We start from the raw sequence: 26,617 nt of genomic DNA on the forward strand, positions 1-26,617 counted from the left end.
GCTGTAACCTAGCGCTCAGGTTAGAAAAGTTACAGCAGAATATTTCAAGATAATTTGCACTACACTAGTGGACTTGATCCGAGAAAGCAAAGAGATAAAAATGGATAATGATCCAGGACAAGACCACGCTGTGACTGCAAAAGAGATGCGTCCACCTGAATGGCTTTTACGCGCGTCTTTCTGACACAGTTCTTCTGGAGTTTCATCTGGCGTCTGCACAGGCAGCGTTAATATTGTTTCAATGATAGAAAAAGGGAGCCTGATATCAGCCTTCTAGGTCTATTATCCTTATATTTTGGGGGGACAAAATGCAGTGATGCAAACATTAGACTGACCCATTTCTGTATAAATATCTCGTGTTAAAGCGTGAGGCTTATCGTCAAGTGCGGCCAGTATGTGTACAACTTTCTTTCTAAATTTAGGTGGTGCGGCTTATATATTTAGGTGCGCACAATATTCTGGAAATTACGGTATATTAAACAGCGGTTTACAGCCAGCAGCGCCACCGCTGTACGTGCTCGCTCACGTCTGTACGTAACGAACGTTGACTTAAACGTCCCTGCTGCGTCATTTGCGCGCCTCGCTCCCGATGCACCTCTTTTCCCGAAAGCCTAAAGATAGATGTTTCGATTTCAGGTATGTAAGGTTTCCCCAGAATCCATTGAAACTGTTTTCCGTGCGTTAAAATGCGCGTGTTAAGGAGAGGTAGCTCCAATTGAAGGCTGCGTTAGATTTGAACGGTAAATGTTGTCCATTGTTTACGCGACTTCAGTAACCAAAGCTGTCTGCGGCCTTTGAGCAGCGCGCTTGCCTGCTGACATGAACCAGAGGGGAGGTGAGCTTTCCTCTGCTGGTGCTTAAATGAGCCAAGCATCATAAGCATCTGTCTTCTTAACGGAACACCAAGTTGTCAGTTGTTAACGCTACTCGTGCTTGTTGGTTATAATCACGGCTACAGCTTTTTCTATCGACGTGGGTCCCGCATGATGTAACTAACGTCAGCGTTAGCATTGTTGCTAACAGGCGCTCACGCCAAGCACAGTGTGCCATGGGCTCTCGGGGAAGAAGTCTTTGGGTTTGTTCATCCCCTGTAACTGGGGCTTGGTATTCGAGGCAGCGGGTTGAAAATGCGTGTGTATGTCGACAGTAAACCGTTAAACCGTCTGTCAATATCACAGGGTTTGAATGTATCTGCTCTCCTATGAAACCAGGCTCGGTTACTGTGGCTTACCAAACCAGTGTGTCAGGTAAATGTGATAGTCTGCCAAAGTGAAAACATTAGGCTGATTAACCATTGTCTCAATCAAATGACTCGCTCAGATTCATCAGTTTGCCTCTTATAAGGCTTATTCATCTCTCAGACCTCTGTGTGTTGTAATCTCTGAGTTAATATCTTTAAGCATTATCACGCTAACATGGATGCACCACGAGGACGTGGAGCTATGATCAATATCATTAATCTGTACCTGATGACCCATATCAGTCACATCACTGATGTGTTTTATTTACAGTTATGTGTCACTTACTGCACACCTGAGGGTGGATATGAAAGGCTAATATTTTTTGGTTAAAAGAAATATAAGCTCTGACTCTTCATGCATTTAGTCCCTGTGTAATGTGGCTCTGGCGTGTTGCAGTAATGTATCTGTGTTGCAGTCTTCACCCAGCCACCGTGCCTTTTGTCTATAACCGTTATGCCCCTAAATTGTGATTTTGTTTTTATTTTTTTCCACAGAAAGTTGATGTATGTTGCAGCTTGTATTGCTTAGCACCAGAACATAAAGAGGTGTACACATCAAGGCACAGACCACTAAATATGCTCCTGCTCAACATGGACTCCCTTAGTCCAGTTTTTTTTTGTTTTGTTTTGTTTTGGCAAACTTCTTCTCAGTGCCTTAAAAAAGTGCATGTCCACTTGGTGTAAGTTGAAGATCTACTATCAGCTTAGCAGCAGAGAACACAGCTCAGGGGCCAGCTTCTCCAGGCTGGCAAACCTCTCTGCATTGACTTCCCATCAGTTTGTTTTTATCCCCCAGGTAGAGCATCTTTGGTCAGTTGGGTTAAAGCATTATGCAACACAGTTTCTAGAGTAACTTATTTGATCAGTTGTTCCCATCCTCACCAGAAACCGCCTAAAATACACCTGAAGCTCTCAAAATTGTTAGCCCCCAACTTCAGTCAGAGCAGGGTCATCTGTAAACCATCTCTTAATTAAATCTGATAAACTTGCTGCATTTTGTATTTTTTCACTGAAGCTCATACCCAGAGAGGTGCAGGAGTCAGGGCTAATAGCAGTGGCAGCTGGTGAGATTATTTTGGGGGGGGGGCTGATGTGCCAACAGATTTTTCTCTGACTTATCAGGCAGAAGCATTCAAATGAACAGTCAGAAAATGACGGCAGTTACACAATAATAATTTAATTTCATTGCTTTGAGTTACACAGAAAAGGCAACAACTTACAGGTGTTTTAGTCTTTACACTCTGAAATACTGTACAATACATTCAAAGGACAAATTCACAACATGGGTTTTATTTTAGCTGAATCTACACTAATCTACAGTAAGTGAGTGAGTGATAAGGGAGGTTTGAGTTTTATGAAGAGAAAATGAAAAGAACATTACCTTTTAAAATGTGACATACAAAGAATTAAGAACCAGAAAAGCACCACAAAATTTGACACAATTGATGATTTTAGATAAAACATTACGGTGTTTATCTACCTCTTCATTGTTTCTTCTTACAGCAATGCGGTGCCCGTCATCAAGCTGCGTTCCTATGCTAATCTTTCCGAAAACAGCAAGCTTTACACAGTTATCCATGTGAATTTTGGATCCCTCGTGCTTCTTGATCTGTTCGGAGAGGTGCTTTAAGTCCATCAGTTCAGCCCTTGTCCAAGTTAAATCACATCTGTCACCTCTGAAGAGGATACAGGGGAAACAGAAAAGTCCATTGCCTACGCCACAACCTGTCGGCCACGTCTTACGGTTGAACCAGCTTCGGCAAAAACTCCGTTTGTACGTCTTCTCTTTTTAACGGGCAGTTTTTCCTCTGTCGTCCGTCTCTCAAAAGGGTAAATCAATAAGAATCTCTCCGAATTTGGTTGAAGCTGTGCTTGAACTACTGCCGTCTTCACCGCCATCATCTCTCTTCCTCGTCGCCGTATTTTTTTCCCTTCGTACAGAGTCTGGGAGTCGCACTACGAAAAAAACGTTCACTGGCTCCTCACGTAGCTCTAGTATTCTGAGACCGTCACGTATTTTACGTAGCCGTAGGGGCTCCTTTTCTAGCGCCCTTCAGGCATAGAATTTAGCGAAGTTCATCATTTTCACCTAGTAACCATAACCGGATTGGCTATTTAGCTGCAAGTCACGGCACTTTGCTGAGCACCCCGTGAGAGAATGATACACTGTCTGTCAGTGTAAATTCACTGTTTAATGAGTGTCAGCTGGTGGAAATGTTGTTTTAATGACGCAGTTGCATGTAGGCACACACATACACACCATTAAGTAAAACTGACATTGATTTAAAAAAACGCAAAAAATATTTCCTTCTCCACAACTGGTGGGGCTGAGCACCAGCGCCCCCTATGGACCAGCCGCTGCTGGGTCATAGAGTATTTGCCTGCATTTTATCAAAGTCATTAGTGTCTGGGGTTCAATTTCAGCATAAATAGTGGTGCACTTCAAAGAATTAAGAATGGTTAGAGGTAGGGGTGTAAATCACCAGTTTCATGACGATAAGATATCGATTCTTTGGACAACGATATGATATTTGCCGATATCACAAAGTCTGTCACAATATGATATGATATGATCCGATACGATTGAGGGGCCTTCGATCGATTTAAGACGATATTATGTCCTCACTGAACACAATCAGCAACATTTCACCTGAGGCAAGAAAGAAATACAAAATAATTTTGATCGTTCTATTACTGAAATGTGGAATGATGTGCTGACCTTTGGGTATGATAGTTTGTAGAGGATTATAGCCATCTGTATGATCTAATTATGTTTTAAAATTAAAACCGGTTAAATTCAGGTAAGGTGCTTTTTTGCCCCCACAATTACCTTATGGGTCTTACTGTTATACTGTAATGTTTGATTATTATATCAAGTAATGATGCAACACCATAATTAAAAATTACTGATTACATAAACTTTATTATTGACCTCCAACATTTGACCATTTTCTATCAAACCAAAAATGTGAAGCTTTGATTTTAATTAAACCCAAACATTTCTATTGGTCAAAATTAGAACTATCAACTTAACTAACTTAACATTGATAGTTTTTTTTTACTGTGATGCCTGATAACCACAGTTCGTATGTCAGTGTGATCAGACTTTGTTTCACTGTGTAATAGTCGATGTGGAGGAGGAATGACACTAAGCTCTTGCAGTTTTACTTTTTAACTTTATGAAATTTCATGAATCAGTGCGCTACAAAATCAAATAATGAGATAACTCACTGCAGTCGTGTGATGATGCACTCCTGTTGTGTGTGCAGCATGCATCCTCTGCAGTCAGGTCCACCGTATCTTACCCGGATACAGGAGAGCTATTTTATGATTGGCCGATATGTCTGGCTCTCTTTTAGCTCTGTGATGCTAACATCGTCTTGCTACACGTTCGCCTACAGCGGTGTGACTCGGTGGGCGCTAAACAGTACATTTTACAGGAGGAGAAATATCAGGCGTGGCGTGTCAGAGAGTGAAAAGGTTCAAATGTGTGTCTCATACGCTGATAGATCATTACACCCCTACTGGACATGAACATAGCATTGCAAGGTTATATATTGAAGAATAAATAAGTTGGACTAAAAAACTTTGAGATTTTCTTATTACACAAACTAATATTTATTACCACATAAACATGCACAAAAGTACTGAAAAGAGGTATTGTGAAATGTGAAAGGTACCTATCCCTATTTGCAGTCAGACCTGGTTACCTGAGGTTGGATAAAGAAGACTCGTTTAATAAGGCAGATGTCCCAAATGTTTTGGTGTAAAGTGTGACCCTGTTAACTGGTGACTGTCAATCAACATGTTCAACTGAGATTCACCAGTTTGCACGGTCACTTTTAACTCCAAAACACCTGTAACAGTGAGAACTGGATAGAAGTTGATGACAAAACATATTTTATGCTGCATACAGCTTGAATTTAGTGATTAAATACTAACTTGTTTGAACCAGTGGAGCTAAACGCAGCCTCTTCTGCCAAAATGCAGGTGCACATTTTTGATGAGATCAACTGTAAATTGGTCTTGTGAAAACAAAATCAGTTTTCTCTTTTCTGTATCAAGTATTACTAAAATATCAGTCAGCTTAAGCTTCATGTGCTCCAGCACGAGCACACACACACACACACACACACACACACACACACACACACACACACACACACACACACACACACACACACACACACAAACCACAAGATTCTCAACAACTGGAGGAGCATTTACAGCGTTTGTTGCCACACCTGCTCATTTATCAAAACGACAGATCCCAGACTTTGTGCCGTTATGTAATTTCAAATCTCACATTACGATAGTGATTAGAGTAACTGCAGCAGAAGTCTCATTTGTCTAACCCTCTGTTTCTCCTCCTTTTTTCTCCTCACAGTCCCTGGATGAAGACTGTATGTTGGAGGAGGAAGATGACGGACTGATTGAAGAGGAAGATGAAATTGATCAGTTCAATGATGACACCTTTGGGGCTGGGGCCATTGGTCAGTCATTCACCTTTATTTAAAATGACTTTACATCTAACTTTAGGGTGTGCTAATGCCATAGCCTTGTCATAAGAACTGGAGTTTAAGAGGATTGTCTGATAGAAGGATATACAGTCAAGCTCATTCCTGTCATTTATTCTTCATGAATTAAATGACAGGTATCGCCAGGATGAACCAAATAAACTGAAACAGAATTGTGAAGTGTAAACTGCAGGGATTAAACAACCACTGTGTGTCTTGTCCAGATGACGACTGGCAGGAGGAACACAAACGCCTGGCTGAGCTCGATGAAAAGGACGGGCTCGGAGCTGGGCTGGGGTTCGGAGGAGGCGGGTTGGGGGGGGAATCTCGCCTTGTAGGAGCTGGGGATTCCTCTGGAAGCCACCCACCACCTCCATCATCCCTTCCTCCTCTCAAATACTCCTCATCCTCTGCTGGACTGCCTCACCAAGGTCAGTACTGAAATGAGAGGGTGCTGCTTGCATCAGCTTCTCTTTGACTTTGTTTCCTTACGTTTCCAAGGTTGAACAGGGTGTCCGCCAGGTCTTAGAAAGTATTAAAAGTTGATAAATCAATTGTGGGAAAATTAAGGCCCTTAAAAAGTATTAAAACGTCTTAAACGTAATGTTATGTGGTATTAAATTTTATTGGTATTCAAGCTTTGACTCCAAAAGTATCCATGAATATTTATTTTCCTCTTTGCGATTGTTACAAACTAACCTGACATGCCAGACAGACAATTCCATGTATCCCCACGGAAATAGTCCACCTGTTTCGAAAATGTTTTCAGGGTCTGAACCTTCAAAAGTAACAAAATTGAAATAAATAAAATTGAAAATTTCTCGGACTTTTGATGACCTGGGATTTTGGATTCTTACGATTTAGAGAAACCTTCCCCCTGATCTCAGTTGTTTTGGAACAAATTTTCCCTGTTAAAATCACCTTTTTACTGGATACAACGCGATGAGATAAGGTATTTATCAATACAGTTACGTAACGCTGTTGTTTGAGACGTGTCAACAAGCAAAGTTGTAATTTTGTGAGGCACAGGCTATATATATCGCTAGCAGCCCAACATATCCGTAGGCTAATGTGACAACAAACTCAGTTCGTACAGTAGTTTAGTAGCCATCCGTATGTATTTTCTCCAAGTTGGCCTTAAATAACTGTTACTTGTTGTGGTAATGGGAATGTCAATTAACCTGCCTTTAGTTTCATTTATACTTTCAAGCTTTATTCCTTCTCAGCTTATCTAATTTATGTTAAAATGCAAACTACAATCATCAAAGATTGGTTGCTAACAGCAGCTTAAAGTCACAGTAAGGTCTTAAGACTTTTTGAAAGGTTTTTAAAAAAGTCTTGAAAAGGTATTGAATTTAACCTCAGGATTTCAGCATATACCCTGTTGAAGAATAACAAAGACTATCATAAAAACATATCATTCAAAAACAAATTCATTTCTTCGGCTGCATAAAGCCCAATAAAAGCCCTGTTCAAAACCCACACAGATGCAGAGGACCGAGCAGGTGAAGGTGACCTTGCAGAGTCTCTGGCCAGGCTCATCCTGGAGGCAGACCCGGCCATCGCTGGTGTCGGGGCAGCTGAGAGACCAGGGCCTCCCCCCAGTTCCTCAGGAACCAGCCTGTCCGCTCTGCCGGGACTGGACCGATCCAGAGTCCTGCCCCAGCCTTCCTCCATCCCACACCAGCATCCCCATCACCCCCAGCACCAGCTGCCTCCAGGGCCTTCCACATCAGGTATGAGTGAAGACAATGAGCCAATGTCCACATGTAGCCGGGTACCCGGGGAACCCCATATATTTTTATACGCTTGGGCCTGTCGTCCACAGGAAACCACAGTTTTACTCTAAAAACACTACAAAACAATGTTTTCTCAATACGCTGACCAAAGTGAAGCTTTTGAAAAACTCCAGTTTCGTGGTTTTGTGCATACACCAGTAAACAGAGTTTTTGGTTTTCCAATGCCACAGCTGAATGACGGGGTTCATTCTGATTGGCTGGCACAGGTTTCACATCTGGAAAACACTGCCAAATACAGGTTTGTTATGCTTCGGCCGTATGTAGCTCTGCCTGGCCCAAATGCACAGACCTACTGGTGTTGATGACAAAGTCCAGTACATGGTTGTTGTAACCACAGAAGAGTATAGAAATGATTAGAATAGATCTGTCCCAAGGGTCGGCTTTTAGTCTGATGTGATATGTGGAAGACACATACACAGCCTTGAGATTCAGCAGCCTGTTTTTAACTCTGTCGGTTTTACCTGCAACCTTTGTAATCCTCCTTGTTCTGTTACTGTGTGCTCCCCTCCAGGGCTCCCTCCTGGTCCTCCTCCCTCATCCATGCTCAGCTACCAGCAGCAGCAGCATCTGCTGCGCAGAGGCGCTGCTCCCATGGGCCAGGTCAGCTCCAACCTCCTTTAAGAAGCATTTGATACTGAAGCTGCCAGCTCATTTAAATATATTAAACATGTTTGATTATGTGTTAAGACATTTAATAATTTTAAAGCCTTCTTTTGTTTTTCTCACTCTGCTTTTAAAAGAATCTTATAGAGGAAACTGAGGAGCCTTTTTATTTGTTTTAATTGTGTCAGACACCCAAGCTTTTTCTAAGCTTTTACCTGAAATCAGCATGTTCCTTTCAAAGGACAACCTCTGGTCTAAAAATACGAGACAGTTCTGAGGTGCTTGAGGCTGGCTCCAGAAGTACCGAGAGTCACATACACACCAAGCCAAAAAGAGCTGTTTTCACAGCAGAAATAAACCTACCGTATTTTCGGCACTACAAGGAGCTTCGGAACATAGGGCACACCTTCATTGACTGGCCTATTTGAAAACTGTTTTCATATATAGGGCGCACCGCATTATAAGGCGCATAGAGTAGAAGCTACAGTAGTGGCTGGGGTTGCGTTATGCATCCACTAGATGGAGATGCGCTAAAGGGAATGTCAACAAAACAGTCGAATAAGTCAGTCAAACTCAGGCTACATCTACACAGAGCCGCACATTTTCCTATCCAACTATTTTCTTTTCAAAAAAAGTGTGCTGTAAAGACGAAGCCGTTTCTGCGTGTGAGCTAATGTTAGAACTTAGCAGAATTCCTCTTTACATGTTCTTACTGCTTACAGCTGTTATTCCGGCGATGCCCCCTGACTACGGTAGCCATGATTAATCAATATCGATCCATATATAAGGCACATCGGATTATAAGGCACACTGTCGGCTTTTGAGAAAACTGAAGGCTTTTAGGTGCGCCTTATGGTGCGGAAAATATGGTATTTACAGCCCGGTAGGAAAAAACATCCGATTTGTTAATGTCAGTGTACACACTGTACAGGGGGCAAATTTTTTTCTAACTCGGCGGTTGAGAAAATATTAAGATTGCACGTACTGATAGCTGTCTAGCCCTGTTTCCACCAAGTGGTTCAGTTTGTTTTGTACAGCACGCATTTTATGGAGTTTCCATTGACTTATCTCAGGACAGTCCCCAAATTACCGACCTATGTCTCACTTTTTGGTACCCTTCTGTTGGGGGGCCAGACATAATGATCTGACCCCAGAAGGTGGAGCTACAACACTGCAGTCCAATGGTTGGTCAAAAGAACCATCACTTCCTGTGTGGCAGTGGCTGCTGTATTTTTCCTTGTGGTGCACAGTATTCTCTGAAGCAAAGGTTGGTTGTTCTTTGTAACAAAGAGCCACAAGCCAATCACAAAAGAGAGAAATTACTGGATGTCTTTCATTGTTTTCTGTGTCGCGTTTTTCATCTTCGTTGGATTTATTAGCTAGGTACATGGCGTCATGCTGCCATGGCGTCATGCTATCATGAAGCTGACGCAGCCATCCAGCTGAAAGGCTGTCTACCACAAAGGGGCATGGATGGCTGTAGAAACACAAACAGGATCAGGTTTTACCAACCAACCGGCACTTCAGTGTACTCTGATCCACTGCTTGGTGGAAACGGGGCTTTGATGAAGAGAAGCGAAGCACTCTCACTTTGGACCATCTGTTTAGTTTTGTGTATTAGTTTGTAAACAAAAAAACAACAAAATAACCTGTTTAACTGTGTCAGATGTTTGGTCCTGGACCTCTTTTTAATGTGTTCTTTGTTGATGATCCTCCAGATGAACTCTCACAGTATTTGGGAGAACAGCATGGGCTTTGGGCCGGTCAGCGTCACACCTGGACTTGTTACACATATGGAGGTGAGGAAAACACACTGCTTCTTCTTCTCCCGACACTGAAAAATCCTGGTTACGTTTTAAGAGGTTCATACCCCGTTTTTACACGGTGTGGGCTTAAAATGCTAAATCCGTTGAAAAAGCAGCTACAAGCCACCGAACAAGCTGTAAAGACAGCAACTTACTCAAACCATGAAACCTGAAGTGCACAATCCGTTGTACCAGGACTTCAGGTGGTTTGTACAGTTCCTAACACAGATTCACCCTTTTTGTTTCCCATCAGGATAGTCCTTTGATGTCCATAATCAAAGAGGTAGGTCTTCCTAAAAGACCTCCTCAGGGGAGGAACGATGAAGGACGGGACTTGTCAGAAAGGGTCCCACCTCCACGCTCGTCTTCCCCAGTGATTGGCTCCCCTCCAGTTAGGGCGGTGCCTATAGGAACACCGCCAAAACAGCCAATGAGCCACGCTCTGAACCATCAGGTGAGTCTTTAATCATACCCCAGCTTTTCCACTGAGGCTGTATCCTCAGGACCAAGGTCACGCGGAACAGGTGGCTAACTGCTAGTCTGATGCTACATGTAGGCCAGCTGTGCACTGAAATGAAGACTCTTTTCATTTAATGTCCCTAATCTCTGATCAATGAATCTGCTCAGATCAGCTGTAGATTAAAGACCTCTGACAGGTGGAGTCACTGGTTATCTGTCCACAGTGTCACTGTCAGTGGGTTGGATATGTGAGGGAGCATGTGACGCCTGGCCTTCGAAGGACATGCAAAGCTATGACAGAGTCACAATATTCTTATTTTCTAAGGATGGAAAAACTGGTGACAAAGGTCAAGAGAGAATATTCAATAAGTTTGGGCTGCTTTACTGTTCTTCATTATTCAGGGCTGTTGTAGGAACCTAATTGTGCCCCTGTTTAACCCTGTTCTTGGCGTGTATTTGTGTGGCTGTGTGTAGATCCACCATCCCACAGCGGTTCATGTGAGAGCCCCGGTCCAGCACAGATACCCTCCTCCTTTCCCCGAGCGTCTGTCACCCAACACCCTCCTCAACATAGCAGTGAGTTGATCCTCCTCCCCCTGTTGGGTTCAGGGCTTTGTTTCTATGTTGAAATCAAAGAACATTTTGGGTTCAGATGAGTTTCTTTAAACCATGAAGATGAAAACAAAGATGATGGAGGTTTGCACTGACAGCAGCAGGCATCACAAAAAACACACACGTGCATTGGACACAATAGCTCACTCTGCTTTTCAGTGCATTTAAGGACAGACAGAACAACAAAGTGTCTGTACACTAATAGTCTGTGTGCACCAGGCATGTCCAAGGTCAGGCTGGGAGCCAATCATGGCTTGAGGTCCATTTTCATTCAGCCTTCAGCTTTCCTCTCACAATGTATCAATTATGGCACTGAAATTAATCATGTTCTAAATGATCTGTACGTTTACATTTTCTGTTCAGTGCACAAACAAAACCAGAGTATATCTAGTAACATCTTAGCAAACTGTGCATAGGCTATGTGTATAAACAAGGGTGCACTTAACTGGTGTGATGGTGTAATATAGAGTCAGATCAGTCCCATAATTTACAGATGCACACAGAAGGGTTCACAAATGTAATTTGTAATTTAAAATTACCATTAAAACCTGTCTGTAAGCTGCATATTTTTAGACACACAACCTTAAAGTGTCCTGTTAAATATTATTCAATAGTATGATATGAATTCAGTCACCCTTGAGGACAAAAACATCAAATTATAGAGACAGACATGAGCTTGAAGCCACACTCCCTGGCGCTTCTTTCGCTTCTGATGACCCATACACATAAACACAGGACGCCACAGCTTCAAGCTCACATCTGTCTCTGTAATTTAAAGTTTTCGTACTAAAGGGCATTCATGTCATTCTGTTGAACAATGTCCAGGTTTTTGTTGTGTTTTCACTGTGAAGTACATGCTGTCGTCAGTATTTCTGTATGCGCTGATGCTGCAACACTAAAGTAATCACATTACAACATACCCTCAAATCTATGAACAGCGATTGGCTGAATAAGAGAGAGAAATCTGATTGGCTACAGACTCTCCCGGGTAAAAAAAAAATGCATTTGTGAATCTAAACACAAAGATGCAGCTAGGTTCAGAAATGACCAACGATTCGTAAATACAGACTGGACAATTCATACACAAATGTAACAAGTTGCAAGTGTATAATATATTTGTAAATTTGTCTTAAATGTGTGTGTGAACCACAATTTGTGGATTTTTTTCATTTTACGTTTGTGCACTTATAAATTTTGAGACTGATCTGACTCCATAAAATAATAGCAGAAGTCATGCTTTTGTGCACCAACATTTGTGGAATTTTTAGTACACATTTTATTAAATAATAGTCAAATAAACTGCTCTCGCCTTGTACCACCGTCAAAACATACAGAAGACAAAACCAGAGACAAGTTAAAAAAAAAAAAAATGTCTTTCTGGAAAAGTAGCTGCAGGAGGCAGCGTGGCTCCACAGACACAGGAAGCCAAGAGCAAGCGGGTCGGACAGGTTCCACATGAAAAAGTGGATTTCAGAGCCACTTTCACTTTTCGAAGGATACATTCAGGGGTCATGATGAGCAATTTTTGAGAGTAAGGATGTTTCTCTTACTTTTGGAGAAAGACCAGCTGTGTCCTTTGTTTCATACAAATTACTGTAACATGATACAGGCCAGAAAGCCAGACTAAAACACACTCAAAGCTCCAAAAAGGTAAACAAAACAACCTCTGTCAAAATATAAAGTTCTTATTTGAGTAATCTTTCTTGCTACAGAACTCTCCGCTGTGCCGCGGTCCGTTCCCTCCTGGAGTTGGTCCAGTTCTGTCTCAGATTCAACGGGCCCAGCTGCTCAACTCCCAGGTAGGTACCATTGATACACACACACACACACACACACTCACACACACTCACACACTCTGAAAATAAACACTTGAGTTTCCCACCTTGAGCATGATAACGGCAAGCCATGTGAATGGTGTCAAACAGAGGGATGTGACGCTTAAACTAGTTTTACAATTAATTCCAATTTAAAAATTCAGGATTACATAATCGTAACGGCTCTCCTACATCCTGTTTCTATCCTCTCCTCCTTGCAAAATCAGAAATTATCTTGGTGCATTATTTTCAGCACAACCAGAACAAAACCAAAGTTATACCAGTGCTGCACCTGCTTATCAAGACACGGAGGCTACTCCACATCAGCTTAGCAGGGCTCCACATTATAACTGGCCCACTTGCCTGGATGGGCATCTGAAAGGCTCTGGGTCAGCTGACAGCACACTCCAGTCAGCCAAAATAATATCTTTAAAAATAAAGACAGAACTACAACGTTTTATATGAAAGCATATTGATGTTTTAGCAGCGATCAGTGAGAGATCATGATGTTATTGATTGATTTAGCGAGTGTTTTATGTCCATCTCGCAGCACGCGTTTACGCGCGCAATGGGTGAAAGGTTTCACTGCAGACAGCTCCGGTGCGCTCTCCCTCTTTCCCATCAGTGGGCTAAAAATGACAGATTAAACATCTGAACACGGATCATGAAGCAGGCTTTTTTCAAGTAAAATGTTTCAAACCTCCAGTTTCTAGTGAAAAGCTCCTTTAAAACATAAACAGAAGAAAATCAGTGAAACAGCTGAGGGAGAATGACAAAACTGTGGACATATGTAGACAGTGAGTTAATACCTACAGAAAAGATAAGGTAGTGTAACGCTGTGACCATCTCCTCTGAACTGTTAAACCTCAACAGCATTAACTACAAACTTAGTACAGCCCGTTGTGATGCCTTTAATGACCGTTCATCAATAAAGAAAAAAAGACCATCAAACTAACGTGACACCTTCGCATCACTGCCAGAACAATATCACCCTGAGCAACCTTAAGGAAGCAGTGCAATTTAGGAAGTACAAGTCCTTTGAACTTGGTTAAAGAACTCAATGATTAAAATAAACTTAGAATTAAATAATGACTGTAGGTGACACTTGGAATAAATAAGACAAAAATAAATCTCATCTTACAGTAATTTGTAGGAATGAATTTGTGCTCTCAGGAGATCTGTTCATTATTAGCATTTGGAGATCACTCTATATTACTTAGGCCTATCTTCATCATATTAGCTAACAAGGTTTAAGAGCAACAGTAGGTATAATGTTAAAATAATGTTATTATACACATTTTTTGAATCTAAGGTAGATTCACTGAGCCAGTGGTTTAAGAGCTGGAACGAGTAAAATGATTTTGCCTCTGAGCAAACTGAAGAATGAATCTTTCTTCCTGGTGTAAAAATCAAAAACACCCTCTGAATCCCTCTTCCCCTGCAGGTGGCTGGATTTCCTCGTGGCGGTCCAGCTCCTCCCTTATTACCTGGTGGAGGTGGTTTCAGACCGTTCTTCGGGGGGCCTCCTCCTCCACACGGTCACAGAATGGGGCCTCCACCCCCTCATGGCCCCCCAAACCACACCCCACCCATCCGGCACAACACCACCCACCTCCACCCGCAGCATCGTCGCATGCTCACGCAGCGTATGCAGAACAGAGGAGGGTGAGGATGTGTTTTAGCTGACATGTAGAGGATCACAGTCACTCATCAGATTGTCTCCTCATGGTTTGACCTCTTCATCTCCATCTCTTTCCGCACAGCGACCGAAGCAGGACTGGAGGAGACCGGCGCAGCAGGGACCCCTACAGTAACCTGATGACTCAGAAGGAGAAGGAGTGGGTCACCAAGATCCAGATGATGCAGTTGCAAAGTACTGACCCGTATCTGGATGACTACTACTACCAGGTTGGTTTGTGTTTGTTTTCTGTGCTCACACTGGAGATGTCAAACATCTGCGTCTCTGCAGTGTGAAGGTCATTACATCTGTTTGACTCCAGGTTGTAAAATCTTTAGGCCATGGTTGAACTCAGAGAGAAAAATGCGTTGTGGTTTGAAGCTGTGAGGGCTATCACATATAAATGGCTTAATTTATCAGTGTGCAGACTGTGTGTGTGTGTGCCTGTTCATGTCTCTTAAAGATGCGGCGCACTGAGATCAAACTGCAAAACAAACCATTTAGCTGTAGCACAGAGATAGGATGTGTTCTGGTCTGATGGTGGTAATTATCTGACTGGCTTTTCTGCTGAAGATATAAGAATTTAAAAACCTTACTTTAAGCTGCAATCCCCAAAATGTCACTTTTTTTATTGTCCAGATGATAAAACGTCTATAACTGAGCAGATATTTAATATTTCACAGCCTAATGTAAGGTAGGAGTCACCTGTTTTCTCTGTTTAGATGAGGATCAGTAACACTTTCTGTGCTTTTCTGCAGAACTACTATGAAAAGATGGAGAAGCGTCAGGAACGAGAGAGAGACAGCAGCAAGAAGGAGCACACTACCAAACTGATCACTCCACAGGTGGCCAAGGTGGAGCACACCTACAGACCAGGTAAAGACCAGGAGGATAAACCATGTATGGGTTTGAACAAGCGGTGTTCTTTTTATAATCTTTAACATTTTGATATTTTCTCACCAACAGTTCAGTTTGCTGGCTCTCTGGGAAAACTGACAGTCTCCAGCGTCAATAACCCCCGAAAGATGATCGATGCTGTGGTGACAACTCGAACGGATGATGAGGTTTGTTAAATAACGTCTTTCATAGAGACTCTGGATGAGGTTATGCCAAAACAAAGCATTTTGAATACTTTCCTCACTGTGAGTAGTCTAACCTCAGGTCATATTGAACAAGGCCTTAAACTGTCAAGTCAAATCTCACTCCACAAAAGAATCAGCCCTTTCTCAGAGGTTTTCTGGAAAGGATTGAGTTTTATTACTAAATTGTCTGAGTATTAAGGGAGACTGATATGAACGTGGTCAGCCACACTTTTTGGTGAGTCCACAAAGCCGTCTGATTTTCCTTTATTTTTTCTGATAAATATATTCCTAGATTTTCAAATCCTCAGATGATGCAGACCAAGTTAGAGCTGAAAGAAATTCCTCAGCTGCAGGAAGAGCAGGAGACTGCCATCATATGAAGTAGTGGAGAGTTGATATTTAGACTTTAAAAAAAAAGACAAGAATCAACCAAAAAAAAATTCATGTATCGGTCTAAACACAACAATAACATGTTGACTCGTTATGCAAGTTAGGTGTTTACATCATTTGGTGACTTCTTTAACCTGAAGAAACAGCGCTGTGCAGTAAAAAGCATGGAAAATAAACACATAACAGAGCTAACTGGGCAGTGGTCACATCAGGCTCCCAGGTCAATGATGGATAAAATTTCAAGTTGCGCTGGAGCGTAATTAAGGATGGGCAATAATTTTCCAATACTCTAACTGTGGCAGATCGAGGTTTTATGCCGGATGCCAGAGTTGTTACATGTCAATTTTACAAAAAATCAGGTTGAGCAGGACAGGAACTTGTGCACGGAAACCATCTAAAATGCCCAATTACTTTTAAAACGTTGTCCAAACCAGGTCGTATTTAACTTGACCATTGCAAATCATTGGGAAGAGCGGGAACTCCTTCAAAAAATGAATGAAAATGAGGTGCAGTGAAAACTCTGCAAGGTTAGTCTGGCATAACAAAAGAGTGTTGTGAGTCTTCACAGAGAAGGCATGCTGAGATGTTTCTTGTGGTGTTTTTCCAGCTCTCTGTCCGCTTTAAAGAATGAGCTTGTCTGTGTGTGTATGTGCACACTTTTCATGTGTGTTTTTGAACCCCTCTTTAACTAAAAAAAATGTGTTTCATCCAATTACTCGATTAATTGGTGTACTTAAAGTAGAACACTCGAATACTAAAATATTCAGTAGCTGCTGCCCCAGAATAAATAGACATGAAACATACATTTACTGTCTTTTCTGAACCTGAAACATGTTTCTTTTAGAATCTAATGATGAAACATTAAAAAACAACAAAGCTGTGGGTAAGTGCAGATTAATCATGTGTAATCAGGCATAAAGCTGTCTGATGAACCAGTTAAACTTTGGGTTCCTACATTTGCGGCAAACCTTTGCCTTGTGTTGAGGGTAAAAATATTGATGAATCAATGCATCACAATATTTCCTCGCCCAACTAAATATCAAGTCAGCAAATCCTCTGAATCGATTCACCTCCTGGCAGGTGACGGGGGCTGTGTGTGTTATTCCCGTTGTATGGACGAGGGCCACACGAGACCAAACAACAAAATGGCAGCCAAAGCAGCAGCCAAAAGCCAGGTCCTTCAGCTCTAAAGTCTGACATTTGGGTTGTTTTATTGCTTCAAATAAATGAGGTGACATACCACATATGTTCACATGGGCATGAAAATCAAAAATAAAAGCATTTAAAGTATCGAATCGAATCAAGATAGAAACGCAACTTTAAGATTTGAAATGGAATCAGATTGTGAGGTTTTTAGCAATACCCAGCCCTACTTAGTAGGCAGTGAGATGGTACATGGAAATGTAGAGGCTTACAGAATATTAGAGACTGTGCACCAGTCTAGCATACAGCACTGGTCTCTGTTGAGGGCTAAAGATTCTCATCACAAAGGAGTAAGGAGCTAAGGTGGTATTTTTGTCTTGATGTGAGAGGTCATTCTGAAATATGCTATGTGACTCTTTTTCAGTTTTCCTCTATGTATTAAAAACTGCTGAAAGTTTGGAAATCTTCTAATTACCCCTGATTTGCAAAAGGGACTGAATAAATTTGAGTAAAACTGGGTCAAAGGTTTAACAAATTACACGAGTTCACTTTAATACTTTGACATTTGTTTTCCTTTTATTATGCTCATCGTCTTCTTACTCCAATAGAGCCAAGACCAGATCAGTGGTTAAGAGAACTGGAGACACTTATTTATACTTTTTTTTAATCTGTAGATTATATTCTCTCTTTTTTTAAATTATCAGCGCGTGAAATATTTTCAGAGATCAGTTTTAAAGTCCTGTTGCTCAGTTTGTTCCTTCTGTTTATTTCACTCCAGGAGAAAAGAGAGAAGCAGGTTTGGAATAAGAGGAGGCAGATCCTCTACACTGTGGAGAAGGTAAGCTGACTGATCAAGACTGAAACAGCTGGACTCTTACCTCTCTGACCCACTTAAACACACTCTTTAACCATCTCTAACCCTCCTCTTTAACCACTCTTTTTCTTCTCTCTTACCACTTTCTTTAACCTCTCTAACCCCTCTCTTACCCCTCTTTCTAACCCCCTCTGCCTCTGTTCGCCCTCAGATGTACAGTTTGCTGCTGGAGGTTCAGGACTTTGAGAAGCGTTTCTTGCAGACTCCTGAGGAGGACCGTGAGGCTCTGCTGGAGCAGCACAAAACCAACACAGGGCAGCTTTGTAACTCTCTGCGGGAGAAGGAGTGGGAGGACAGGTAGGATGAACATCTGTGAGGAGAGCCCCAGAAACTCTGGAACAGGAAGAGAAACCAGCGGTAACCCTTTACTCTCTGTTTTTCCCTCTAAAGAGTGAGCGATGAGCTGTGTGTGATGATCATGTCTGTGAGGAAGGGCAAGCGGCTCATCTCCAGGCTCCTTCCCTTCCTGCCGTCACCCCAGGCTGCCGCCGTTGTCATGGCGATTGCCCGAAACCTTCCTGCACTGGCTAAGAAGGACAAGCAGGACCAGGTAACATATGAAGATTTTAACTTCACTTTCACACAGCTGATAGAGCTGAAGTAAAATGAGACCCAAAGAAAAAGGGGAAAATATAACCCTCTGACTCCGGCCACTTCCAGGTTCTGTGCTGGTTGGTGGAGCCGGTTTCTGCTGTGATCCAGTCTTTGTCAAGCTCTGCCCTCACAGACCTGCTCCAGGAGCTTCAGGGCAGCGAGGGGCAGCTGGCCACAGTTCTGCACAACAAGGTACAGGCATAAAAAGAAAAACCACAACAAGCATTTTCATTTTTCCTCTGAACTCCAGATCAGTTCTCAAAGTTTCTGGTGTGAGCTGAACCTAGAATATAATAGAACAGAAAAGAATGTACTTTCCCCAAAAGGTAATTCAGAGTCACAGCAGCAGAACAAAAAGTATATAAATTATCAAGTGCAAAAAATTCAAAAATATGTCACTAAGATAATATAGTAAGTGTCTACCAAAAAAAGATGTAACAAAAGTCCATTGGAGACCACAGCTTGTCCATCATTGTCCAGTCAGCCAGTCTCCACCTCCACAGGGTCCAGGACTGAGCGTCTTCAGCAGTCTGTTCAGTCTCTGTCTCCTGGATCCTGTCTGCTCACAGCAGGTGAAGTTAGCCATGTCTGTGAATAGCATGATGCTACTCTGCCCTCTGGTATTCCCTCTGTTGCTGGGGTAGCACAGTTACCTTGTCCATCTTATTGGAGATAGATCTTACATTTCCAGTAACGATGGATGGAAGGACAGGCCCATGTCGTCACTTCTTAGCTCAAACCGCAGCAACAGCACGGCGTCCTCACCTCCTTCTCCTCAGCTCACAGAGAACAGCAGCCCCAGCACCAGTTAGCATTAACATGCTGCAGACTGCTAACAGGTAAAATCTTGTGCGTGAACAATGCAACTTTGGTTACACATAGGCTCTCATTCAACTGGCTGATTATTCTAAATTATATTATATTATATTATATTATATTATATTATATTATATTATATTATATTATATTATATTATATTATATTATATTATATTATATTATATTATATTATATTATTATATTATATTATATTACACTTTGAAAAAATTATGAACTAAAGTTGGAGGTAATATTACTTTTATTCCCATAAATCAGCTACCTGGATAATGTTGGTCATGCTGAAAGGACTCTAGTGACTTCTGTCTTTGAGCCTGGGGTCTGGTTGAACTGTATTGCATTTGGGTTGGTCTTCTGATAATATCCCAGCTAGCAGTATTTTGGTAATCAGCTGTAAAATAGCATCAAAATTCTCTGCCGTCATGTTTCGAGCAGGGCACAGCTGAGTGCCGTGACTGAACAGCAGTCAGAGAGGGGAGCAGAGTGCACAGAAAAGCAAAAGTGAAACTCAAAAACATGTTGCGAATCAGGGATCATACAGGCAGCAAAGCAAACCCAAATAAGCAACTACACTACAGTAAACAAGCCCAAGAACCCACAACCCACAACTGATGAGACGTGCAAGCAACTTTCTCCTACCAAAACATGCTTGCACAGGAGCAATTTTTCTGGGTGGGCGGGGGAGCATGGTGCTGGCTGTGAGAGGAGCACCGGCTGAGCAGCAAAGAGTGAAACAAGCAAACTACCGAAGAGAATTACATTCCGACGTCTAAGAACATTTAGGTTGCTGTTTGTACTTAATGATTGCGATATAGTCATTTCATACATCTCACGTACAAAAACCTGCAGTACATTCAGTATATTCGATATACCCCCCAGCCCTAGTAAGAAATGTATTGCAAGTGATACAGAAAATGAACTTTATTAATACAAACAATATTGTCTCTTGTTATAAGGTGTATAGAAATATGTTGATTTGAATTAAAATGGTGAGATATCTCACACTTGGGGAGAGATAAAAGAGGAAAAAGTTGTGATGAAGTTGGAGTGGGAAACAAAAGCAGGAGTCCTGACCTTCAGAGAAAGAATAAAATCATCTGAAATCCCAAACAGACATGAACCAAGGAGCACACATTAAACCAGCAAACAATAACCAGTCATCATCGAGTCCAGGGAAATGATTAAATAAAAAGGAGAGGACAGATTACTTCTTTCTGTTTAAAAATTGTATTTTGATTTATATGTTGTCACCATCTAATTTGAGTAACGTAAGAAACTCTGACCTTTTCTTCATTTAATCAGTGGCTAGACAAGCTGAAGCAGCAGAAACACAATGTTAGTTTTTAGTTTCGGCAGATGAAGAACATGTTGAGTTTCAAGAACCTAAACACGCCGCTCTTTGTTTGTGTCCAGTTTGGTGTGACGCTGCTTTACCTGATCCTGAGTGAGGGAGAGAGGATGCAGAGCTCCGACCCCAACTGTCAACTCATGGACGACAATCGATGGTGAGCTGCATGTTCACCCTATCAGCAGACCCTATCCTCTCTCTTCTGTTTGATAGACTGTCTCAGTCTTTAGACCCGTAATATTCCTGAGTCTGGCAGGAGTCAGCAGACCCTTTATGACTAAAAAGTCAAACCTCGGGTGTTCACATCTGTTTCTTATCTCCTCCTTTTTCTGGATGGAACTTCCTTCCTTAACTGTGTTTCTGTCTCTCCTCCGTCCAGGACTGAGTTGGTGTTTTCAGTGACCAGGGAGCTGCTCAGCGTCCCCTCCTCCTCCCTTTCTCCCCCCCTCTTCACCCCTCCAAACCTCCTCTCCCTCCTGTCTCGTTATGTAGATCGGCAGAGGCTGGAGCTGCTGCAGGACAAGCTACAGTAAGCAATGACAGCAAATACACACACACACACACACACACAGAGTTTGAAAACAAGCATCCTGTCATTGTTGTAGCTGTGTGAAAATAAAAACTCAAAGTTTGTTCTTTCCTGTCCTCAGGATCTCGGCTTTGTCCAGGTAGAAGTTACATCAACACAACCCCTACTCGATGCAGACCTTTGTTTTTGTGAGTGTCAGAGGAGTGTGTGTGTGTGCGAGTGTGCGAGTGTGTGTGTGCTCTGAGGTGAATCCATGGTGGATCATTTTAATCCAACAGAATCTAGTCACTTTTGTTTCTCTCTGTGTTGTCTCTGTTGTGTGTGTGTGTTTGTGCGTGTGTGAGGACAGAGAGCGTGTGTGTGCCGGACAGTCTGAATGACGATAAAAGTGAAATCTGCATTTTTAAATATCTTGTTTACGATTATGCCTGTGATGAAACTTCAAATTAAAAGTATTTCTATTATATAAAAATGTGTGTTCACCTCTTTTTTTTGTCCACACAGAAAAAAAGTAGAACATCAAACGCTGCAGGTTCTCGCTCATCCAACATGTTATATCCTTAAGGAACCTGGTTCTGGCTGCGCTGAGTTCCTTTAGAAAATGCGTCAGTAACGTTATTGTAGGGGAACATGCGTGAATGAACGGTGGTTAAATTATCTGATGGCCGTGTGAGCAGGGAGTAAAGTGTCATCAACGTTCTGCAAATACCAAGTCAGATTTTGCAGAGTCACTGTGATAACGCCTCATCCGATCTTCACACAGAATCATGTTTAATTCATAAACGTCATTGCTCATCCCTCAGGTGTGTCCAGTACACAGCAGCACAGATTCTTGTGTGGGGCTGAAGCAGACACTCACAGCTGTGGAAGGTCAGTGACTCTGGTGTCACTGCGTGTTATGTTTCCTCTCTCTGTTCCTCCTCTACCCTGATGATCCAGTGCACACAGGGCTGCGGGGGCCTCTGGGCAAAACAGTTTTCAATCATGACGTCACCAACTTAAACAACAGAAACGATGTTTGCTAGGGTACTGAAAACTGGTTCCTTCTAAGAATAAGAAATGGTTTGATCAGTCGTCATCATTAGCCTTTATGGTAAACAATTCCCTTACCCACTGATCACATTACGGCCAAGATGCCAGACCCTATGCCCGATGTTCTGCCTCAGCTATCCTAGGTTAGCAGGTTATAACAGATTCAGAGCAGCACAGGAAAGCTCTGATTCAGGATTTTCTGATTGAGGTTGGACTTAAGAACTGAACACACAAAGTAATTAAAATTACTCTCTCACAGGAGATTCTTACTCAACATGTTATACACCTCCCAGTGGACCAAAAACCACATAGAAAAAATAGCTTGATAGGAATGTATTTGGGAGGTTGCATTGACATGCTGGCAGTTAGCATACATTGGTATAACTTTAATTTTACAACAGAATTCTAACTTTCATCGAAGAAAAGTGTCACAGTTACTCTTTGTAAACATGCTCTAAACCAGATGTCTCCAACACGGACTCAGTGGTCCCTAGGGGGTCTGTGACAATTTTGGTTGTTTAGGCAATTTGTAGTATTTTCAGTTTTTTTTTAAGTGTTCAAATTTTTCCTTATGTTATTGTCTTTGAACACACATCAATGCATACACAAACAAAGATGTTCTCGTTCAGTCAGAAATAAACACATTCAGAAATATAACAGCTCTCACTGCACACAGGTTCACTCAGCATTCACTGCTAGCTTCTCAAGACAGAGGAAGACCCGCCTCTATCTGCACTGCCAATCACCGCAGCATGTTTCGTACAGGCTATGTCAGGTGATAACATAAAAAATATAAGTACAGTACAAAACAAAATAAGTCTCAGGATGAATAACACAGAGCAGAAAGAAGAAATGCCTCATGGTATCTGCCCCTTCACTCAATCAATGATTAAATAAACACCTAATCAGACGGCCGAAAATAAGGTCAGCATGCCTTTAGCTTTGCAAAAAAGAAAAACAAAACATTTACAGAATGCTGATAAGTAAGCAACCCCCAACTTGAGTGCAAAATTACATCAACAATTTAAAAAAAACAGGGCAAAAAAAATACATTCTTGATATTAATATTAATGGTGTTCTTTTTTCTGTTATTTTCATTTTATTTTGTTTATTTTTTTCAATTGCAGGTGCAAGGTTAAGAGTATATTTCATCCCTGTATAAAGTATTGCTATAACCACTTTGAGACACTAGATGGCCTATTTCAGTCAGTGACACAACAAAACCGAACATCAACATCATGTGACATGTGCTTTTTACTTATTTTATTTGTTTACATCCAGAGGTATCCAAATCAAGTGACCAATTTCACTTTTAGTCACTTATAAACTCAATAAAATGTTGACACAAAAAACCCGTAAAGGTTCTTTTGTACAGAGAAAATTCACAGGAGGAATTGATAAGGGAATCAATAAAGAATCTGATTGATTCTCAAAATCGATGAGGGCACTGGTATGAATAAAATCTTATCAATATCAATTCCGAATGTTTACCAAACATTTATTCAGTCATTACCTCATATTATACCAATACGTGTTAAGACATTTTATTGGAGCAGCAACATGGTGCAGACTGATGCGTCAAAGACCACTCAGGTTTTTAACCGTCCATCTTCAGGTTCTTACTCTGCCTGAGGAGAAACAGCACAGATAACATAATGACGCAGTGGCAGGATAAAAAAAAGATAATAATTTTGTTAAAGTTGGAGTACGTATCCAGCTCAGTTATCAAGGAAAAGACTTATAAAAGAATGCAGTAGTTTTATTTTGTAAACTAGAGACAAAGAAAAGAGACAATCTCCACCTCTGTTGGGCAGTCTATGGTTTGTCTAGAACAGGAGTAGGCAACCTTTTCCATGATTCGTGCCACTTCAAAATACACCCATGCCCAAAGTGCCAAAACTTATTTCTTTCATAAAATCATTGACAGTTGATAAGAAAGTCTCCTCGAATGGTTTTCCATACTTAGCTATCCAGTGAGAAATAGTAAAAATCTCTTTCCATTGCCTGTTTTTTCACAGTACATAAAGTTGTGAATGTGTTGCTTTGTTTCGCATACTTTGCTAACACCGTTTTGCTGCCAAATCAATGTGATTGTGAGCTAGCAGACTGATGTCCCAAGAGATCTGCAGTGATGCACTTGCAATATACATTGTAGCATCAATCATTTAAATTTATTATTTAAAATTAAGTTGTTAAAATTTTATATAAGAACATTTATAGTGTGCTCAATTTCTCGTTAAGTATTAAATACAATAAAACATATTTTTTTTACTTTCTTTATTTATCAATTTTGTCCTCTGTCTCATTGCAATTACTCTTTAAGTGCCAACATAAGTAGCCTTGCGTGCCAGCTCTGGCACCTGTGCCCTAGGTTGCCTACCCCTGGTCTAGAACATCTCAGAACTTTTTAATGTCTCACCTGTGCAGACCACCTGGACAGCTGTGGACGAGAACCACGGCACCACGGTCCCACAGTCCAGCAGCGCAGACTCTGACCCGTCACAGTCAGAGTAAAAACGAGCCATCAGCATGTTTTTAGAGAGTTTGACTCCTGAGGTTGAGATGGCGGAGCCGCAGCGGAGCTGTCTGCACACCAAAGAGGCGTGCTTCAGGTCCCACACTGGGGAGTCAGCGCTCAGCATCATCCGCTTCTCCCCTGTGGTCACAATCAGTCTGCCAGCACAGGGCTCGCTGTCCCCCTCTCTCAGCACTCCACCGTCCAGCATCACATCCAGAGACTCTGTCCGAGCAGCAGCAGGACACACGCATGTTAGCATCAGGTTAGCATCAGGTCATACTACAGGTCATGCTGCAGACGTGATTAAAGATGGATGAGAGTTTAGCTTCCCCAAAGTGAAACCAGTCTGTTTGTCAAACGTGGTTTCTGTCCTTTTAGTATTTTCATGCTGGTTTATTTCGGGTAGGGGAAAATGTACTTTTTGTCATAGATCTTACTCTTCTTTATAATTGTGAGTTTCCTTTTTTAATCCCGTGATGCTCCTGCAGTGGATAATCTGAGTAGAGGAGGAGCAGCGAGAGGAAACATAAACTCCAACGACTGAAATCCACCCAATGGGTCTCCAGTCCGGCTCCACTCTGTGACTTTAGATACCAAAGCTAAACGTTTAGAAATCTTAGCTAAATGTTTAGTGTTAACTAAATATTTAAAAACCCTGTTCATTAATTAAAAGATACTTTACAAACATAAACAAACGTAAGGAGAAATGTTGTTATTTGCAGTGTGTGCAACTTTACAATCCCACCCCATAGATGTGGAGTGTAATTTGGTTTTAGTTGGAACACTGAGGATACATCATTCCTCCAAACATTAAGTGTCCTCCCTCCTCCTACCTCGAAGACCAACAGAGAAGCTGTGACTCTCAGAGGAGAAGTTCAGATTAAAGATGGAGTTGTGATAAACACAGCTGTAGTTCCCTCTGTTGTTCTCGTCTGCAGCATCCATCCTGAAGCGTGCTGAGTGGCCAACAGCCGGTTTGGTGATGCTGCTGCTCTGGTTGAAGCCGGTGAAGATGAGGCTGAAGTGACCTCCGGGATACTGTGGTGTCACAGAGCAGGTGAAGGTGAAGCTGTGACCTCTGAAGAGTAGAGCCTCCTTCTTCTGCTGCTGCTGCTGCTGCTGCTGCTGCTGCTGCTGCTGCTGCTGCTGCTGCTGCTGCTGCGGGTTGTCAAGGCGCTCGCTCATCATGGAGGAAAAAGAAATTGTGGGTTGGAGCAGGATGTCTGCAACAGAGAGGAGGAAGAATCCAAGGTTAGAGATTCAGAGTGAAGCTTTATTATGGTTGTGTTTTTACGGTCTTTGGATAAGACAGAGATCAGATTCTTATCTCGCCTGAACACATGACTTCAACAGTGGAGGAGGATGACCACTTCTCCACCACTCCACAGTCCATCAGAGCCTGTTCAGAGCCGCCACAGTTGGAAAAGAAGCGCCAAGTGGGCAGAATTTCATCGGATTGGGTTTTCCCCGTGGCAACCGCAGAGCCACAGCCGAGCTGTCTGCAGCTTATGTTCGCCTCCTTCAGATCCCAGTGACGGTGACTCAGCGGCCTCCACTCACCCTGATGTTTCAGCTCCAGTCGGCCAACACAGCGGCTCTGCTCGCTCACAAGCCTCAGATATTTGTTCTCTGGAAAAAAACAAGTTACCAGAAACACAAGAGAGACTGAGAAACAGAGAGGGGTTCTCAGGTTTCAGAGACTTTCTGATGAAGGAAAACACATTTTGACTGACAGAGTATGTAA

The 26,617-nt window shown here is 42.0% G+C and overlaps 2 protein-coding genes across 4 annotated transcripts in view; one reads left to right on the forward strand and one right to left on the reverse strand.

The window, feature by feature from the left end:
* The first annotated feature begins 517 nt into the window (after nt 1–517).
* Nucleotides 518–21,705, forward strand: patl1 (PAT1 homolog 1, processing body mRNA decay factor). 2 transcript variants are annotated; one of them, XM_074697381.1, is made up of 20 exons: nt 518–636; nt 5,628–5,733; nt 5,982–6,188; nt 7,245–7,493; nt 8,068–8,156; nt 9,878–9,958; nt 10,218–10,418; nt 10,898–10,999; nt 12,748–12,834; nt 14,294–14,514; nt 14,613–14,757; nt 15,286–15,403; nt 15,494–15,591; nt 17,921–17,980; nt 18,168–18,313; nt 18,407–18,566; nt 18,677–18,802; nt 20,860–20,951; nt 21,174–21,323; nt 21,445–21,705. In XM_074697381.1, exons 1-20 carry the CDS (start codon nt 622–624, stop codon nt 21,464–21,466), a joined length of 2,475 nt encoding a protein of 824 aa, XP_074553482.1. In that variant the 5' UTR covers nt 518–621; the 3' UTR covers nt 21,467–21,705. The 2 variants fall into 2 exon arrangements, with proteins under 2 accessions (XP_074553482.1, XP_074553488.1); XM_074697387.1 differs by lacking the exon at nt 518–636 and adding an exon at nt 669–835.
* Nucleotides 21,706–21,768: 63 nt separating this feature from the next.
* Nucleotides 21,769–26,617, reverse strand: part of LOC141810050 (scavenger receptor cysteine-rich type 1 protein M130-like) — a 32,942-nt gene continuing 28,093 nt past the window's right edge. Inside the window, exons 7-10 of one of the 2 annotated variants that reach the window (XM_074697369.1) lie at nt 26,206–26,502; nt 25,707–26,096; nt 24,775–25,095; nt 21,769–23,983 (exon numbers count right to left, since the gene is read on the reverse strand). In XM_074697369.1, coding sequence (XP_074553470.1) covers nt 23,967–23,983; nt 24,775–25,095; nt 25,707–26,096; nt 26,206–26,502 — 1,025 coding nt within the window. In that variant the 3' untranslated portion in view covers nt 21,769–23,966. The other variant, XM_074697360.1, reaches the window with a different exon arrangement.

The sequence above is a fragment of the Halichoeres trimaculatus genome, unplaced genomic scaffold, assembly GCF_033239565.1.
Source record: "Halichoeres trimaculatus isolate MK-OKI-2021-1 unplaced genomic scaffold, fHalTri1.1 fHalTri1_scaffold_2, whole genome shotgun sequence".
Classification (NCBI taxonomy): domain Eukaryota; kingdom Metazoa; phylum Chordata; class Actinopteri; order Labriformes; family Labridae; genus Halichoeres; species Halichoeres trimaculatus.